This window comes from Bidens hawaiensis, unplaced genomic scaffold, assembly GCF_021521415.1.
Source record: "Bidens hawaiensis isolate Kalapana, Puna unplaced genomic scaffold, B.hawaiensis_p1.1 tig00018123_1, whole genome shotgun sequence".
NCBI classification, from domain to species: Eukaryota; Viridiplantae; Streptophyta; class Magnoliopsida; order Asterales; family Asteraceae; genus Bidens; species Bidens hawaiensis.
The window spans coordinates 112,953-132,227 of NW_027492736.1; the positions used below are offsets into that span (position 1 = coordinate 112,953).

The window sequence follows — 19,275 nt, forward strand, 5'->3', positions numbered from 1 at the left end:
CGCAAACGATTGGTGAATAAACGAAAAACGTCAAAACAATAATTATGTGATAATTATTTGTTAGACTTACGTGTTATGTGATAACATAGTATAAAACGCTAACTCAAGATGCAAACTAGTTGATTTAGGCTAGATAAGTAATACTTAGAAGTTGAGGGACTTGAATGTAACATATTATGTTTATAAATAATACTAAACCAAAAACCCTAAAACACTTTTTCTTTTCTTTCTCCCCAACCCCGATCGCGGCAGCCTCTCTCTCCCTCTCCTTGCAATCGGCAGCCACTCACCACCACCATACCACCCTTGTTTGATCTTGGTTTTCACAATTGAAGCATCCTACACTCGTTTCTAAGCACCTCTCACGTTTCCCTTGGTTTATTTCTGCGTTTTAAGGTATAAATATGAAACCGTAACTATTGAATATCATATTAAGTGTTCCTATGATTGATTATGTATTGGTTGTTGATATTGAGGATCATATGTGATTTTGAACGGTGAAAGATTGATGAATCGTTGATTGTTTGTAAACCCTAGAGGGTTGCTACTGATTTTCTATGATTAATTATGTGTATTACATGTTTTGGGTTATGTCGTATGCTTAGGATGCATGTTAGATGATTGTTTAGGCTTGCTGAGTTTTTGACAGCAGTGATTGTTAAGATTGAATGATGTGTAACTTGTTGAGTATAAAAGCAAACTGAGCAAATTATGAGTCTACAAGGTAGTACTCTGAGTCTAGTTTTCAGAAAGTCCAACCACGCCAAATTTGGAGGTGTTTTGGTTGGTCAAACGATTTAATTGTGATTAAAGGTCAAAACTGGCACTAGACAGATTGTAAGTTATATTTAGACGACTGTAAATAAATGTTAATGTGGAAATTGGTTGAGGTTGTTAACACTACAGGGTACTTTGTTGAGTCTAGTTTTCATAAAGTCCAAACTTGTAATTTTTGGACAAGTAAAGGTTAACTTTTATGATTTACAAAAACGTTGTGCAAAGCTGAGCTGTTAGACCTGCTGTTAGGTTATGTTGTAAATGTTATATCTCATGAACTACGAGACCAATTGGGTTGGTTCCACTTCTGGAAGTTGACTCATTGAGTTAGGAACCTAACCCAAGTGTCTTGCATTTATTGGATTTTTCGTTTAACGGGAATTGCAAATAACATTCTGTTGCGCATGAATTTGACTGTTATGAGTTTGATGTAATGATTTGATGATTGGGAGAAAACTGTGAGGAATAAAAATGTAATAAAATATGTTCTGGAAACCCAAGAAATATGTGCTTCTGTGATGATTTTTGGTAAATTAATTGAGATGTTATGATCGGTGAAATAGTACAATCTTTCTAGTAGGATTTCTGTCTCGATGAAACTAGCTGCTGAGTTGTGTAAAAATGCATGAAACATGATACTTGTTATATAATTGTTATGTTTTGACCAAAATACCCTTGCGGGGAATAATTTCTAATTGATTGCCATGATTTGACCAAATTGCCCTCATGGGGAATAATGGCTAGTTAATTGTTATTTGTTGACCAAAATGCCCTTACGGGGAATAATTGCTAGTAACGTACGTTATGAATACATGACACGTATATGATTGCTTACACATGTAATGTGTCACAAAAACACTTGTTTAAGTTACCCACGATTCACAAAAGAAACACGAAACATGTTATGTGCATAGGTATTATGTGCCGGGTCTAGAGACTCGATAATATTCCGACACTTAGAAAAAATCTCTTTGTTGTTTTAGAACGTTAGAGAGAGTTTTTCGGTGACGCGCATCTTGGTGATTTATTTTGGGAAATTCTTCGCAAACATTGAGTTTCACTTTCCCCTCTTTAAACTGTTTTCAAACGCTTTTCACTTGGGGGAGATAACATACTCCACAACGTATTTAAGATTTTGTTATAAATTATATATCACTTGTAAAGGCTAAGTGGCAAACGAAATATTTGAAGTCCTACACATCGAACCGGTTAATATTTAGAATAGCGAGTCACTGTTGAGTAGTACTACTGGGTTTGACAAACCCCACCCAACGCTAAACTCGACTGGAGGTCGAGCGGGTGTAATTTTGGCTAACACGTACCATGGTCTGGAGGACCTGGTGACAAGGCACTTATTTAACGAGTCAGCTTCGGTGTCGAACACTTAGTAATACTTGTTGTATAGACTAGCTACCTATCGATATATAATTTGACATAACACTATCTGGTAACGCAAAACGCTGTAACGCAAAACGCTGTAACGCAAAACGCTGTAACGCAAAACGCTGTAACGCAAAACGCTGTAACGCAAAACGCTGTAACGCAAAACGCTGTAACGCTGAACGCAAACGCTAAACGATTTATTTTTATATAACTTGTGAACTCACCAACCTTGTGTTGACACTTTTAGTATGTTATTCTCAGGTAGCCGAGGCGGGCGCGCGGTTTAGGAACATGCATTGATTGAAAACGCTTTTGTCCTGCAAACTTATTTTTAACGGTTATCTTTGGTTTTAAGTCGTCCTGCGTGACGCAACTTTTGATTAAAGGTTTTTACGCTTCCGCATTTAATTACTCGTAAACGTTTTCATGGTTTTGAAACTTTATTTTATGGTTTGATTATAACTGATGATTCCGATCCTGCCAGTTCACACTCTCTGACGGTAAAACTCCGTTAGTGGATTTTGAGGGTGTGACAGATTGGTATCAGAGCCATTGGTTATAGCGAACTAGAAGCTGCATGCATACTAGACTATAACCGCAACGACCCATTAGTTATAATGATACACACTGCATAGGTTTGTGTAGTCTTGTAATCCTATCTCTTTACCTCTTTCACTCATACGCGCGTGCATACACGGCTTACCTGTGGGAATGTCGACGCCACCCTCATCATCATCCAATTCGATGACGCATGCTCACGGGAAGGAACCGCAGTTACCTACCACCTCGCCACCCCGAGTAGTACCGGAACTCGAAGCTCCCGCACCGATGTGGTACCGCCTATCCGGAGGCATTTACGAAAACGACGTTAGCTGGGAATGGTACCCTAACATGATCAGACGTATGGTCTATCGCGAACAAGTTCCCCCGTTACCTCACCCGAACCACCCTGCATATCCCAACACCCTACCACCCATAACCGAACCTGTAGAGAGAGTTCTCGCAGCTGTTGTTTCATGCTTGGAGCGTGACATGGGTTACATGCGCTATACGAGAGAGAACGTTTCCAGAATGTTAAAAGACGGAACCGAGACTAAGGAGGAGATTGCCCGCATGGCAGCGGCAATGAAGGAAATGCGAGAGGCTAGTGATCAACAAATGAAGGTTATGATGAAGATGCAAGCCGAGATGATAGACTTGCAAGAGCAACTCCAAGTAGCAAGGACCCGAACCGAGATAGCTTTAGAGCGTTGCGATGTCTTACAAATGCAAATTTCTCAAAACGCAGCTGAACCTGATGCAGAGCCCGAAGAGGAACCCGAAGAAGATCCCGAAGAGGAGCCTGAGGAGGATCCCGAGGAAGATCCCGAGGAGGAACCCGAAGAGGAACCGGAGGAAGAACCGGCTGAACCAGAGGCACACTCAAAGGTGTCCTCAGACGATGTGCAAATGTGCAAATTCTTGGATTGGAACTGGCTAACGCTATGAACTGGGAGGAGTTCAAAAACATGATGCGAGAGGAGTATTGTCCGAGAGAAGAGATTTCAAAGTTAGAATCAGAATTTTGGTCGTTGAAGATGGTGGGTTCGGAAATCGAAGCCTACACTACCCGTTCTCACGAGTTGGCTGTGATGTGTCCGCGGATGGTGGATTCGCCGAACAAGAGGATAGAAATGTACATTGATGGATTAGCACCGCAGATTCAGGGCATGGTGACGTCTTCCAGACCAGCCACGATACAACAAGCGATCCGTTTAGCTCACAAACTGACGGATCAGGCTGTGACCCAAGGTGCGTTACCACCTAGGGGTTCGACCACTAAAGCCCGTGACAACCCGAGTAACGACAATAACAGCAACAGCAACCCGAACAGCGGGAAGAGGAAGTTTGACAACACCAGATCTTCATCCTCGAACCTCCCACCGCAACAGCACTACCGTAAGCCCGAATTCGCTCGGAGCTTTAACACTCAGAATCACAACAACAACAACAACGGTAGCGGGCAGGTTTCGAGCGGATATGCTGGGAAATATCCAAAGTGCAACAAGTGCAACTATCATCATGTTGGCCAGTGTGACCGTGTCAAGTGTCAGAGATGCGGAAAGATGGGTCACCAAGCGAAAGAAGGTAGAGGAGACCTTGCGGCAAAGGGTGCTCCTAAGCCACCTATGACGACGATGGGATGTTTTGAATGTGGGCAGGAAGGTCATTTCAGAAAAGATTGCCCCAAGCTGAAACAGAATGACAACAATGGGGGTAATGGAAGTGGCAGTAATGGTGGAAGCCATGGCAAGGGAAGAGCGTTTGTAATTGGGTCGGGTCGAGCCCGCAATGATCCGCACGTAGTGACTGGTAAGTTCCCTGTAAACGATTGTTTTGCTTCTGTATTGGTTGACACTGGAGCTGATAGGAGTTTTGTGTCGAAAGCCTTTATTCAACTCTTAGACTTAACTCCAATTCCGTTAGATGCTAAGTTTCCTGTTGAATTAGCTGACGGTAAGACTATAGTAACGACTCATGTACTTGCGGGATGTAAGTTAAAACTGTCAGGTCATGTCTTTGATATCGACCTTATTCGATGTCGTCGTCGGCATGGACTGGTTATCCGAGAACCGAGCGGAGATTATATGCCACGATAAGATAGTCCATATTACTACCCCTTCCGGCGAGATCATTTCGGTCCGAGGTGAGAGAAGCGGCATGACCACCAGCGTCATTACCCTTATGAAGGCGCAGAAGTATCTACGAAAGGGTCATCCGGCAATTTTGGCACAGATTGTTGAGAAACCCGCGGAGGAGAAACGAATTGAAGATATACCGGTTGTGAGAGATTTTCCGGAAGTTTTCCCGGAGGATTTGCCCAGACTCCCTCCTATTCGTCAAGTCGAATTCCAAATCGAGTTGACATCCGGTGCAGCACCCATAGCACGAGCCCCGTATCGGCTCGCACCGGCGGAACTTCAGGAGTTGTCCACTCAGTTGCAAGATTTGTTGGATAAGGGTTTTATCCGACCTAGCTCATCGCCATGGGGAGCCCCTGTCTTGTTTGTCCGAAAGAAAGACGGGACTTTCCGCATGTGCATCGACTATCGAGAGTTGAACAAGGTGACGGTCAAGAACCGTTATCCTTTACCCCGAATTGATGATTTGTTTGACCAGCTTCAAGGATCGAGTTACTACTCGAAGATCGATCTGCGATCTGGTTACCATCAACTAAGAGTGCGCGAAGAAGATATCTCAAAGACGGCTTTCAGAACACGGTATGGTCACTACGAGTTTTCGATTATGCCTTTTGGACTAACCAACGCACCAGCCGTATTTATGGATCTTATGAATCGAGTATGCAAGGCGTATCTCGACAAGTTGTGATTGTTTTCATCGATGATATTCTCTTCTACTCCAAGAACGAAGCTGACCACGAAGAGCACTTGAGGTTAGTTCTGGAATAATTGAAGAAGGAACAACTATACGCTAAACTCCCGAAATGCGAATTTTGGCTTCGTGAGGTTCACTTTTTAGGACATGTGATCAACGAGAATGGTATCCATGTCGATCCCGGTAAGGTAGAGGCCATCAAAAACTGGGAAGCACCTAAGACTCCGACTGAGGTGCGGCAATTCCTAGGATTGGCCGGCTACTACCGGCGTTTCATCGAGGGATTTTCAAAGATTGCTCAACCCCTCACCACTTTGACTCACAAAGGCACTAAGTACAACTGGGGTGACGCGCAAGAATCCGATTTTCAACTGTTGAAAACCAAACTTTGTAGCGCCCCTATTTTAGCCCTCCCCGAGGGAACGGAAAATTTTGAGGTACACTGTGACGCATCTATACAAGGTCTCGGTTGTGTGCTGATGCAACTCGAGAAGGTTATAGCCTACGCCTCTCGACAACTACGGGTTCACGCGAAGAACTACACGACCCATGATTTGGAACTTGGAGCTGTGGTGTTTGCTCTTAAGATATGGAGGCATTACTTGTACGGTACCAAGTTTACCATTTACACCGACCACAAGAGTCTCCAACATATCTACGATCAGAAGGAGCTGAACATGCGACAGCGCCGTTGGGTCGAGCTGCTCAAAGATTACGATTGTGCCATCAAGTACCACCCTGGCAAGGCCAATTTATTGGCCGACGCCCTCAGCAGAAAAGAAACAGATAAACCCAGACGAGTGCGAGCATTGCAACTCGCGATTCATGCCAACTTGCCCGATCAGATCGCGATGCGCAACTTGAAGCTTTGAAAGATGACAATCTTCCATCAGAACTCATGCGGGGCATGAGCAAGCAACTTGAAACCAGATCGGACGGGATCCGATATTTTGAGAACCGAATTTGGGTTCCACGGTACGGAGAGTTGAGAACTCTAGTGATGGACGAAGCTCACAAGTCCCGATATTCTATCCACCCTGGCTCAGATAAAATGTACCATGATTTAAAGGCACTTTACTGGTGGCCGAAACATGAAAGCCGACATTGCCACCTACGTGAGCAAATGCTTGACTTGTGCCAGAGTCAAGATAGAATACCAGAAACCATCTGGTCTACTACAACAACCGGAACTCCCAATGTGAAAATGGGAACATATCTCAATGGATTTTATTACGGGTCTACCTAAGACACCGACGGGATGCGATACCATCTGGGTGATCGTTGACCGGTTGACTAAATCGGCACACTTCCTAGCGATTAAAGAAATGGACTAAATGGAAAGACTGACTCGTGTTTACATGAAGGAAGTAGTGTCTAGACACGAAGTGCCTGTCTCAATCATTTCTGATCGAGATTATCGTTTCACTTCGCACTTTTGGAAGTCGCTGCAAAGCGCACTAGGCACCCGTCTCGATATGAGCACAGCATACCATCCTCAGACGGATGGGCAAAGTGAGCGAACTATTCAGACCCTGGAGGATATGTTGCGTGCCTGCGTATTGAATTTCGGAAAAAGTTGGGAACCCCACTTACCTTTGGTAGAGTTTTCGTATAATAACAGCTACCACGCAAGTATTAAAGCAGCGCCGTTTGAAGCGCTGTACGGACGGAAGTGTCGATCACCACTCTGCTGGGCAGAGGTGGGTGATAGCCAAATCACTGGTCCAGAACTGGTACTCGAAACTTCGGAAAAGATTGTGCAAATCCGAAATCGCATGGCAGCAGCACGAGATCGCCAAAAGAGTTACGCCGACAAGCGCCGAAAACCCCTCGAATTTCAAGTGAACGATCGAGTGTTACTCAAAGTCTCACCTTGGAAAGGTGTGGTTCGCTTCGGTAAGCGAAACAAACTCAACCCACGGTATGTTGGTCCTTACCGGATAACTGAGTGCATTGGTCCGGTGGCGTACCGACTGGACCTACCAACGGAACTCAGTGGCGTACACAATGTATTCCACGTATCGAATTTGAAGAAATGCTTATCTGATGAAACCCAAGTAGTCCCTTTGGAGGAACTGCAAGTTGATGAACAGTTGCGTTTCATTGAGGAACCAGTCGAGGTTTTGGATTGGGAAACCAAAACGCTCAAGCACAGCAAAATTCCAATTGTTAAAGTTCGTTGGAACTCGAGACGTGAACAGGAGTTCACGTGGGAACGCGAGGATCAAATGATGAAAAAGTATCCTCACCTTTTTGAAGGGCTAACCAAACGCAGAAAACCGCGAAACTCGGCAAACCGTCAGACATCACCGGAGGTATGAATTAAATTTCGGGACGAAATTTCTTTCTACTAGAGGATGATATGACAAACGGAAAATTTTTTTTTACTCTTTCAGACACTCATCACGACTTGACTCAAATTTTCGGGACGAAAATTCTTTAACATGGGAATGATGTGACAATCGTCAATTTCAGGTTAACTCCGGTAACTCAACTCCGTCAATTCAAACTTAAGATCATTGAATCTATAACGCACACTTCATTACATTTAAACTAGGGTTTAAATGACGCTTAACACTTACTACATGTGTAGTCTTTCGGGAATTGCACCGAAACGCAAACGAGTTGACGCAAACGATTGGTGAATAAACGAAAAACGTCAAAACAATAATTATGTGATAATTATGTGTTAGACTTACGTGTTATGTGATAACATAGTATAAAACGCTAACTCAAGATGCAAACTAGTTGATTTAGGCTAGATAAGTAATACTTAGAAGTTGAGGGACTTGAATGTAACATATTATGTTTATAAATAATACTACACCAAAAACCCTAAAACACTTTTTCTTTTCTTTCTCCCCAACCCCGATCGCGGCAGCCTCTCTCTCCCTCTCCTTGCGATCGGCAGCCACTCACCACCACCTTACCACCCTTGTTTGATCTTGGTTTTCACAATTGAAGCATCCTACACTCGTTTCTAAGCACCTCTCACGTTTCCCTTGGTTTATTTCTGCGTTTTAAGGTATAAATATGAAACCCTAACTATTGAATATCATATTAAGTGTTCCTATGATTGATTATGTATTGGTTGTTGATATTGAGGATCATATGTGATTTTGAACGGTGAAAGATTGATGAATCGTTGATTGTTTGTAAACCCTAGAGGGTTGCTACTGATTTTCTATGATTAATTATGTGTATTACATGTTTTGGGTTATGTCGTATGCTTAGGATGCATGTTAGATGATTGTGTAGGCTTGCTGAGTTTTTGACAGCAGTGATTGTTAAGATTGAATGATGTGTAACTTGTTGAGTATAAAAGCAAAGTGAGCAAATTATGAGTCTACAAGGTAGTACTCTGAGTCTAGTTTTCAGAAAGTCCAACCACGCCAAATTTGGAGGTGTTTTGGTTGGTCAAACGATTTAATTGTGATTAAAGGTCAAAACTGGCACTGGACAGATTGTAAGTTAGGTTTAGACGACTGTAAATAAATGTTAATGTAGAAATTGGTTGAGGTTGTTAACACTACAGGGTACTTTGTTGAGTCTAGTTTTCATAAAGTCCAAACTTGTAATTTTTGGACAAGTAAAGGTTAACTTTTATGATTTACAAAAACGTTGTGCAAAGCTGAGCTGTTAGACCTGCTGTTAGGTTATGTTGTAAATGTTATATCTCATGAACTACGAGACCAATTGGGTTGGTTCCACTTCTGGAAGTTGACTCATTGAGTTAGGAACCTAACCCAAGTGGTCTTGCATTTATTGGATTTTTCGTTTAACGGGAATTGCAAATAACATTCTGTTGCGCATGAATTTGACTGTTATGAGTTTGATGTAATGATTTGATGATTGGGAGAAAACTGTGAGGAATAAAAATGTAATAAAATATGTTCTGGAAACCTAAGACATATGTGCTTCTGTGATGATTTTTGGTAAATTAATTGAGATGCTATTATCGGTGAAATAGTACAATCTTTCTAGTAGGATTTCTGTCTTGGTGAAATTAGCTGCTGAGTTGTGTAAAAATGCATGAAACATGATACTTGTTATATAATTGTTATGTTTTGACCAAAATACCCTTGCGGGGAATAATTTCTAATTGATTGCCATGATTTGACCAAATTGCCCTCATGGGGAATAATGGCTAGTTAATTGTTATTTGTTGACCAAAATGCCCTTACGGGGAATAATTGCTAGTAACGTACGTTATGAATACATGACACGTATATGATTGCTTACACATGTAATGTGTCACAAAAACACTTGTTTAAGTTACCCACGATTCACAAAAGAAACACGAAACATGTTATGTGCATAGGTATTATGTGCCGGGTCTAGAGACTCGATAATATTCCGACACTTAGAAAAAATCTCTTTGTTGTTTTAGAACGTTAGAGAGAGTTTTTCGGTGACGCGCATCTTGGTGATTTATTTTGGGAAATTCTTCGCAAACAGTGAGTTTCACTTTCCCCTCTTTAAACTGTTTTCAAACGCTTTTCACTTGGGGGATATAACATACTCCACAACGTATTTAAGATTTTGTTATAAATTATATATCACTTGTAAAGGCTAAGTGGCAAACGAAATATTTGAAGTCCTACACATCGAACCGGTTAATATTTAGAATAGCGAGTCACTGTTGAGTAGTACTACTGGGTTTGACAAACCCCACCCAACGCTAAACTCGACTGGAGGTCGAGCGGGTGTAATTTTGGCTAACACGTACCATGGTCTGGAGGACCTGGTGACAAGGCACTTATTTAACGAGTCAGCTTCGGTGTCGAACACTTAGTAATACTTGTTGTATAGACTAGCTACCTATCGATATATAATTTGACATAACACTATCTAGTAACGCTGTAACGCTGTAACGCTGAACGCAAACGCTAAACGATTTATTTTTATATAACTTGTGAACTCACCAACCTTGTGTTGACACTTTTAGTATGTTATTCTCAGGTAGCCGAGGCGGGCGCGCGGTTTAGGAACATGCATTGATTGAAAACGCTTTTGTCCTGCAAACTTATTTTTAACGGTTATCTTTGGTTTTAAGTCGTCCTGCGTGACGCAACTTTTGATTAAAGGTTTTTACGCTTCCGCATTTAATTACTCGTAAACGTTTTCATGGTTTTGAAACTTTATTTTATGGTTTGATTATAACTGATGATTCCGATCCTGCCAGTTCACACCCTCTGACGGTAAAACTCCGTTAGTGGATTTTGAGGGTGTGACAGTTATACTCCGGACACGGTTCAAAGTCTTTATATACTCTATAAAATATATAAATATCATTTTAGTACTTCAAATATAGTATCACCAACTTCTGTGTGTGTGTGACAAGTGTTTGTACGTGTGACGTGGTAATTCCTATAATTACCTAAAGTAGGTAACGAACATGTTTGGAATTTATGACATCTAGGTGATGAATGATCATGCATGCGTGTTAAAATGCCTATGATAAGTAATTATTTTTTTTTTATTAATGAGTTGTACGGATTTTGACTTGAATTTTAGCGGTTTTCACATCTAAAATGACTCGCTCGTGGTCCACTTAGAAGTGTGAAACGTTACTCTGGGTACCTTGTTAAGGGTTACCATTTTCACACACAAAAGCGAGAGAAAGTTTTAAAAACTCAAAATAGCGGTGTTGTTGTTATTGCAGAAGGCGCTGATATTAGAGGTAGAGGGCCTAATCATGGTATTGAAACTAGTTAATATTAAAAAGAGGAAATTGTAACATCCTACTTTTGGTCATAATAATAAAATAAATTTCTTTTATTTTAGATTGTGTCATTTATCGGTATAGATAATACACTGTACACGGTTGGGCTTGGACTTTAGAAGATGGAATGGGCCTTAGGTCCATGGGCTTAAGGGAGTATAAATACCCCTTAAACCCTAAACCTTTTCATTTTATCCATCTCTACACCATAGCCTACACCTTGGAAAACACACACAAGCACTATCGTTTAACCCGAACCAAGATCCGAAGGCGAAAACCCGAGCTTGTTGGTGCTAGATCGTTGTGAAGAACCAAAACAACATCAAATACCGGCTCGTGTTCGTAGTTTGACGCGTTTAAGGTACGTTTATAGCTAGAAATCATTCGTTTAGGTCTGGATTCATTTAGATAATCACAGATCTGTTTTAGTATGACGAAAATGAATCTAACCAAACAAATATTACTGAAATGGATTAGCATTTGATAGGTTAATTGATAACCTAAAAGAACCCGTAACCTATATGCCTAAATCACACCCCTTAGACATTGATGTTTGGCCGATTTGATGGTTAGGGTTTGTAGACGCTGTAATTCCGAATCCATTGATACCTAAATCGTGATATTTGGTTAAGAAACAAAGGTTTAATTGCAGATTTGGTAACTGTTGACCATTTCGTTTTCTTGGAGATTTTGACTTTGACCTCTGAGTCAAAGTCTGGATAAGATGATGCAATTCGTTATGATGGGATAACGAATTAGTTCACCATTCGTTAAGTCAGATAACGAATCAAATGATTTGTTATTCACTCATTCGCTATGTTCAACTAACGAACTAAGCTGTGTTCTGATGACGAATTAGGTAACGAATCAGGTGATTCGTTACTCACCAACTGGCCTAAGTTCCGATAACGAATTGGAATAACGAACCAGATGACGAATCAGAATAACGAATTAAGCTAACGAATCCAAAACACGAAGCAGATAACGAATAGACAGTGATTAGTTAACGAATCGGGCTTAATTCGTTATAGCAAATTAGAAAATTATTTAAAATTCTAATGGAAAATGTGTTAAGACAGTTAATGGAAATAAAATGTGTTAAGACAGCTCGACCCCAGCCAGGGGCTCTGCCCCTTGGACCCTGCTAGGGGCTGCCGCCCCTAGAACCCCGCTGCCAGGGGCGCTGCCCCCGGACCTCCGTTCGTTGTGGGTTATATTAAGATAGAAATACGATATGGATAGTGATAGTTAATTGATACGTGTAATTGTTATACAGTTAGTAGTGCACAGCTCAAGAAGGGAATAACGATAAACAGTGAACGTAACCGAATTCAGGTGAGTTTCTAGCCCCACTTCATTGTTATGTTTTCGGGGTTGTGTGCATACTCGATGTGATTAGTTAATACACTTACCTTAAATGGTAAGTGTATGTCTTATATGATTTATGTATGAATGAATGCTTGACGATGCATGAACGATCTTCGGATATTGCGTGTACCGTCAAGGGATAGTTTAAAGATATGATTGATATATACAAGTATGATATACAAATGATGTATGTGGTATGGAAGTTATAATTAAGAGTGTATAGAAAGGTATGGAAGGTATGGTTAGAAGAGGGAACGGACCCTAATAATATCCGCGAATGAAGGGAACGGACCCTAATAATATCCGCGAATGTAGGGTACGGACTCTAATAATATCCGCGAATGAAGGGAACAGACCCTAATAATATCCGTGAATGTAGGGAACAGACCCTAATAATATCTGCGAATGTTCTAGGACGAGGTATATGTATATGTGTATGTATAAAAGGAAAGAAAGAAGGTATGATAGTATGAACGTATGAAGGAAGGTAAAGAACTATGTATGTATATGTACTTTCGGGTACGTGTATATGAATGTGTAAGGACGTATTGTATGTTACCTGATTAACTAGAACTCACTCAGCGTAGCTGACTTTTAGTATGCACGCAGGTGAGTAGAATGAGGCAGCTAGCTTGAGCGGGGCATATGGCAGAAGAATAAGAGTCTGGCATCTGAAGACTTGTTATGCTATGTTTTGATTTTGAAGGACAAGATGAATGTTTTAAGACATGTTATGACTTATTATTGTAATGTTCTGAAAGTTTTAATATTCCGCGTATGTTTTTATTAACTCTAATGATTAGAACTATGCTGATGAGTAAATCCAACGTCCAAATGTGAGGCACCGGTAAGGAGGCCTTACAGAAATGCAGATTACTAGTCGTACAAGATGGAGCATGCCTACTGTTTTTACATGCATTGTCAAAGTTGGACCCTATGTAAATTGTTTAACAAACACCGCGAAACCAGTCACTCTTTACACTGAGCATACGACTCGAACCCAGCAGGCCCCGACGGACCACCAGCACTCGACAGGTCCTTGAAGAATCCCGCATGGCTAGCCAGACCAAAGAACCCATTATGATGACGAGTCATATGAAAACCAGGCATAAACGGACCCATAGCATACGGACCAGTGTCACCAGCACTAACCCTCTTGATCAGCGGCTCACCCCTTATCGACCCACGCTCACCGCCATCAAACTCTCTGTAACAGTGCAGATACACAGTCAACGGTTCGATATAATCGTCAAACCCTAGTTTACTCATAGCCCACAACACATCTTCAGCAGTGATGGTCTTTCTTTGCTCGCGTTGGCACCAATCATTCGCTTCACCAGTAACAAAACTAACAAATAGGGCTGTAAACGAACATGAACAAGGCCTTTTTCGTGTTTATTCGTTAAGGAAATAATGTGTTCACGAACACTTACCGAACAAGATTTATGTTCGTCTTCGTTCATTAAGCAATTAATGTTTTCACGAACGATTCACGAACATAAACGAACACAAATAAAATCGGCATATCCTAGAGATTAAAACCGATGTATTCATCAATGTAAATAATGAAAACATGTAAACGAATTGAACGAACACAAACAAGGGCATGCTCGTGTTTGTTAATTTAACTTTAAACAAAAACGAACAAATATTTATGTTCATGTTCGTTTATTTAAAAATGGAAATTTGTGTTCGTTTGTTTAAAATCTAAATGAATATAATTGAACAAACAGTTCACCGAACGTTCGGTTCGTTTACAGACCTACTAACAAAACTAATAGATAGGATGAGCTCGGTACCGAACCGAGATCTTCAGTACCGATACCAAGATTTTTGAAAAAATGGTTTTGGTACCGATACTGGTTCGGTACCGAGCTCATCCTATCTATTAAATAATAATATTGTTTAAAAAAAACCATTAAGTCTATCACGAAAAAACCCACCAAAAAACCATTAAGCTCATCCTATCTATTTATTAGTCTGCACAAATTAAGTCTCCATGTCTCCACAATATTTCTATCACTAATCTCCGATGATTTCTCTGGCGATATTTCTCTGGTAACCACGACACCAAATCTCCGGCGACGGTAAATTCAACACATCACCAAATCTAGCGATTTGAATATGAATTGAAATTAGTTTTAAGTGCTTGACTGAAATACGAGCTTAATTGTTTAGTTCTGAATTGTGATTATGAAATTGAGCTTACTGAAATTAGGTTTAAGTGTTTAACTGAAATTAGGTTATTTGTTATGAATTGTGATTATGCAATTAAGCTTAATTGTTATGAATTGTGATTGAGATGTTAGTTGATTGAGCTTAATTGTTATGAATTGTGATTAAAATGTTAGTTGAATTTAGGTTAACTATATGATTGAGATGTTAGGTTATTGTTTAGCTCAATTATTGAATCATTTAATTGTTGTTTACTTATTTCTTAATTGGCTGATCGTTGTTATCGATTATCGAATCAATCAGTTGCCGTTAGGTTCAATATGCTAGTGAATGATAAGGTTTTACATTTTATATAATATTTTGATACTCGAATGTAATGTTTTTGAAGCGGATACAATCTATTCTCATGTAATTGCTTGTTTACTTAGTGTTTCTCAAGGAATGATACAGTCAAACAGACTGTTTAATAATTAATATGCTAGTAATGATGTTTGAATTATATGTTTTTAATAGATAGTATGGGTAAACACAAGAGGCTATGTATAGTTTCTAGCGACTTGGAAGAGACTGTTGAAGAAAATGTTGTAGATAATGAGCGATATGAAACTCAAGGTGATGATACCAGCAAAATTCAGGGTGATCAATCAGATTCCAAAGAATGTCGATCTACAAATGGACAAGGTAACGATTTAACCTAATTTGACTGTACATGTACACCTAGTTATAATAATGTTTATTTAGTTGTAGTTAGGTATTGATCGTTAACAAGTTAAAATTTCTTTGACCAATACTAGTTAAAAGAGCCTATACCAAATATATAGGCTATTTTGTCCATGTTATACTTTTGGTTTCATTGATTCAGTTCAGTTAATTTTTATCTGGTTGTATCATATTTTTTTTTTATTAATTACAACTTGTCTAGGTGCCCGCAAAAATGTCATTTGAGGTTATACCCAAAAGGCCGAAACATGGAAAATGAATAGTGGTCAAAGAATAGCTGTCACATTTAACCAGTTTGGACAACCTGTGGGAGATGAAGGTAATGAACTTGTTCAGTACCTTGGGACACTTGTGAGGATGTCCGATCATGTGTCGATAGAATATACTGATTGGAGAAAGGTTCCCGAGCAAAAGAAAGAAGACATGTATTTACTTGTTAAGGTATAGTCTATTATCAAGCTTGATATGTGGTGACTTATTAAGAGGTATATGCTAATATATAGTTTTTATTTGCAGTCCAAATTTGTTATTCATCAGAATGAAACAGATGAGATTAAGAAATGGATCTTCTATAACATGGGGAAAAATGGAGAACGTGGAAAGGTTCATTGAAGACACGCGCATATGATTCAAGCAAATCTGTTGATGAAATTGTGGCACAACAAACCAAGGATGACAATAGATTGGATCCAACTCAATTTAAAAAACTTGTCACTCGTTGGTTCACTCCGGAATTTCAAGTAATAATGATCTATAACTTTGATGTCTTATAAAATATATATAATTATGAAACTATATTAAATAAATCTAATAATGTATTAATTAACTATTGAGTACATGTGATGCTAAAATATCGAGCCGCTCAAAGATGAATGAGCCTCATGTTATCGGGACAAAATCGTTTGCTAGACTTTCTCATGAAGAGGTATTATTTTAGCTATTTTGAATTAAATTATTGTCTTCTTTTTGTTTCTTGTCTCTTACTAAACATCAAACACAATTGCAGGCCATGAATAATAATGGTGTACACCCAACACGAGGAGAACTATATATAAAAACTCACACTCGTAAAGATGGAACAATTGTTGATGCAGAAGCCGCTAAAGTTGTGGTAATGTATATTTAGTAACAATGATCAATTTCTTTCTTGTCAACAGTTTTTTGTAATCAGTTGTGTTATTTGTTTATACTTATCGATCTGATCCAAATTCCAACTATTTCCACACATTCATTTATTAACAGGTTACTTAATTTTGGTTGTGTTTGATCTGAATTTTGGTTAATAAAGATATTTAGCTGAAAGTAGGGGTGTGCTTGCGTCGGGTTGGGTCAGTTCCGGGGTCAAATTGAACCAAAATTTCGGTTATTGGGTTTTTCCACTATTCAATTTTGGTTTTTTGGTTTTCGGTTTACAAAATGGGTTCAGTTTAACTTTTGGGTCAAAAAATTACAAAAATGACCCAAATAATGAATTTGGGTCTGAAACTTTGGCCTATATGTTTTTGTTAATTAATATTTTTTATAAATTTTTTATAGTCAGTTTTTTTTTCGGTTATGTTCCAAATTCCAATCTTTTAGTTTTGGTTTTTTTCGTCTTTGGTTTATACCAACCCGTATCCAAACCAAATAATTTGCTCTTTATAAAACATAAAACCAAACCGTTGGTTTTTTTATTGGGTTTGGTTACGTCAGTTACTAATTTTGACGTATATATGTGTGAACCCTCGGGTGGGCAAAAGTGAAATTGCACTAATTTTGACGTTATTTTACTAATCTCGTGAAAATAACGTTAAAAGTGACGGACGGTTAATCAGGCATCATGTAGTGGCGTTGATAGCTGAAAGATAAGGGTACATGCACCGATCAGCCGGTGTCCCGATGATTGAGTGCTATGTGCCTTATGTCCAAGGCTTGATGCAAAACTACTATCGAGCCGGGGGTCTCACCGGAAGCAGCCTCTCTATCCCTACGGGGTAGAGGTAAGGCTGCCTACATCTTACCCTCCTCAGACCCTACCATAGCTTTGCTATTGGTGGGATATACTGAGTACGATGATGATGATGATGATGATGATGATGGTTACGTCAGTTATTCCGGTTACGGTTTGGTTATTTCGGTTTCATGCACACCCGTAGCTGAAAGTGGAACGGGTCAAACGAGCTGAATGCCGTTCAAAGTCTATCTCTAATGTATCAACCTTCTGAATATATTTAATTCAGAGATCTAGAAAATTATTGTAAGAATACTAAATTTACTAATTAGTTATATAAGAAATTAAAATGGCCAAAAACTGTTGACAAGAAAGAAACAGTGATCAATTTACTAACATTAAAAAAACCATCAGTTTATTAATATTGTGTCTGCTTAGGTCTTTTTAATATTACTTACCTTTATTATTTTGTATTTAGGCTTCATTAAAAACTATTACAAGTGACTCTACAAGTAAATCCGGAGATCCATGTGATTTTTCAAATGATGACTACTCAAAAGTTAAAGGCCCGGAGAAAAGGGGATACGTTCGATTAGTTGGAAGGATGCCGACCGCAAAAAGTAAAGGTGATTCTTCAACAAAATCACATAAAGTTGATCGACTAATGAGTGTTGTCAATGTTATGTTGAACATTATTCAAGAGCATATTCCCAATGCAAACTTGTCTTCGGTTCTTAAAGATATGAACATAGAGGTACTCACATTTATAAACTATTGTTTATTATTTTTATTGTTACATATCTATAAATTGGCATTTTTTTCTCAATTATATGTTTTAGGTACCGATTACAATTTCTTCGGTTAACCAGGTATCATCTTCACGAAATAATAATGATAATTTGTTTTATGTGATTTGTTTGTAACTAGAGGTGAAAATCCTAACCGGTTAACCGAACCAAAACCGGTTACTTTTCAATTAATGATTAGGAACCGGTTAGGGATTTTCACACAGGAACCATTTAAGCTAAACCGGTTAACGAACACACACACACACACACACACACATATATATAATAAAAATATTTTCCTTGTTAGCCGGCTCGAGCTCGACAATGAAACTTGGGCTCGTTTATAGAACGAACTTATTTTTAGGCTCGGGCTAGTTTAGTTTTTTTCACAAGCGTTGAGATGGTTGATTTTAATAGGTTATTATCGATTTTAGATTAATAATTAAGTATGATACACAAGTTAGTGTCCATATTATTTGCATATTGAAAAGTTTTTATTTTTCTTATCAGGCACCTTGCATGAAGATTGAAGATGGTGAAAGAGGTTAACAAGTGTGATGAAGTTTTTAGTTTTTATTCGAATATTTGTTATTTTCCTTTTTATATGATTGATATTTGACTTGACTTGAGAGTTATTAGACATATAATATGTATATGGAATGCGATTGGTGTGTGTTTAGAATGCGATTGAACTTTTAGTTGTGGTCAAGATATTATAATTTCTATGTTTGATGGTTTTATTTTTATTTTATGTTGGTAGACGGATAAAAATGCCACTGAAAGTCCATAATGTTATTAATGTCATAGAAAAAATGTCACTAAAAGTTCAAAAATAATTTAATGGCCTACGGATAAAATGCCACTGAAATTCCAAAATGTTTTTATGGCATACGGATAAAAACGCCACTGAAAGTCCAAAATGTTATTAATTGGAAAAAAATGCCACTAAAAGTCCAAAAATATTTTAATGGCATACGGATAAAAAATGTCACTAAAAGTCCAAAATGTTTTAATGACATGAAAAAAATGCCACT

The 19,275-nt window shown here is 39.0% G+C and overlaps 2 protein-coding genes across 3 annotated transcripts; one reads left to right on the plus strand and one right to left on the minus strand.

Moving 5' to 3' along the window:
* Positions 1–13,597: 13,597 nt before the first annotated feature.
* On the minus strand, positions 13,598–13,897 carry LOC143555393 (nuclear transcription factor Y subunit B-6-like). Its single transcript, XM_077044957.1, has one exon. It carries the CDS (start codon positions 13,895–13,897, stop codon positions 13,598–13,600), a length of 300 nt encoding a protein of 99 aa, XP_076901072.1.
* A 2,462-nt stretch (positions 13,898–16,359) lies between these two features.
* On the plus strand, positions 16,360–18,999 carry LOC143555385 (uncharacterized). 2 transcript variants are annotated; one of them, XM_077044950.1, is made up of 4 exons: positions 16,360–16,448; positions 16,530–16,634; positions 17,932–18,079; positions 18,752–18,999. In XM_077044950.1, exons 1-4 carry the CDS (start codon positions 16,392–16,394, stop codon positions 18,769–18,771), a joined length of 330 nt encoding a protein of 109 aa, XP_076901065.1. In that variant the 5' UTR covers positions 16,360–16,391; the 3' UTR covers positions 18,772–18,999. The 2 variants fall into 2 exon arrangements, with proteins under 2 accessions (XP_076901065.1, XP_076901064.1); XM_077044949.1 differs by lacking the exon at positions 18,752–18,999 and adding an exon at positions 18,293–18,395 and having other exon boundaries at positions 17,932–18,207.
* Positions 19,000–19,275: the final 276 nt, after the last annotated feature.

What these genes read in the sequence shown, in the direction of transcription:
- LOC143555393 (XM_077044957.1), bottom strand. Translation starts at nt 13,897, where the DNA reads ATGAGTAAACTAGGGTTTGACGATTATATCGAACCGTTGACTGTGTAT.
- LOC143555385 (XM_077044949.1), top strand. Translation starts at nt 16,392, where the DNA reads ATGAATGAGCCTCATGTTATCGGGACAAAATCGTTTGCTAGACTTTCT. An exon ending in CTAGACTTTCTCATGAAGAG is followed by an intron (nt 16,449 to 16,529) that starts GTATTATTTTAG and finishes ACACAATTGCAG; the next exon opens with GCCATGAATAATAATGGTGT. An exon ending in CAGAAGCCGCTAAAGTTGTG is followed by an intron (nt 16,635 to 17,931) that starts GTAATGTATATT and finishes TTTTGTATTTAG; the next exon opens with GCTTCATTAAAAACTATTAC.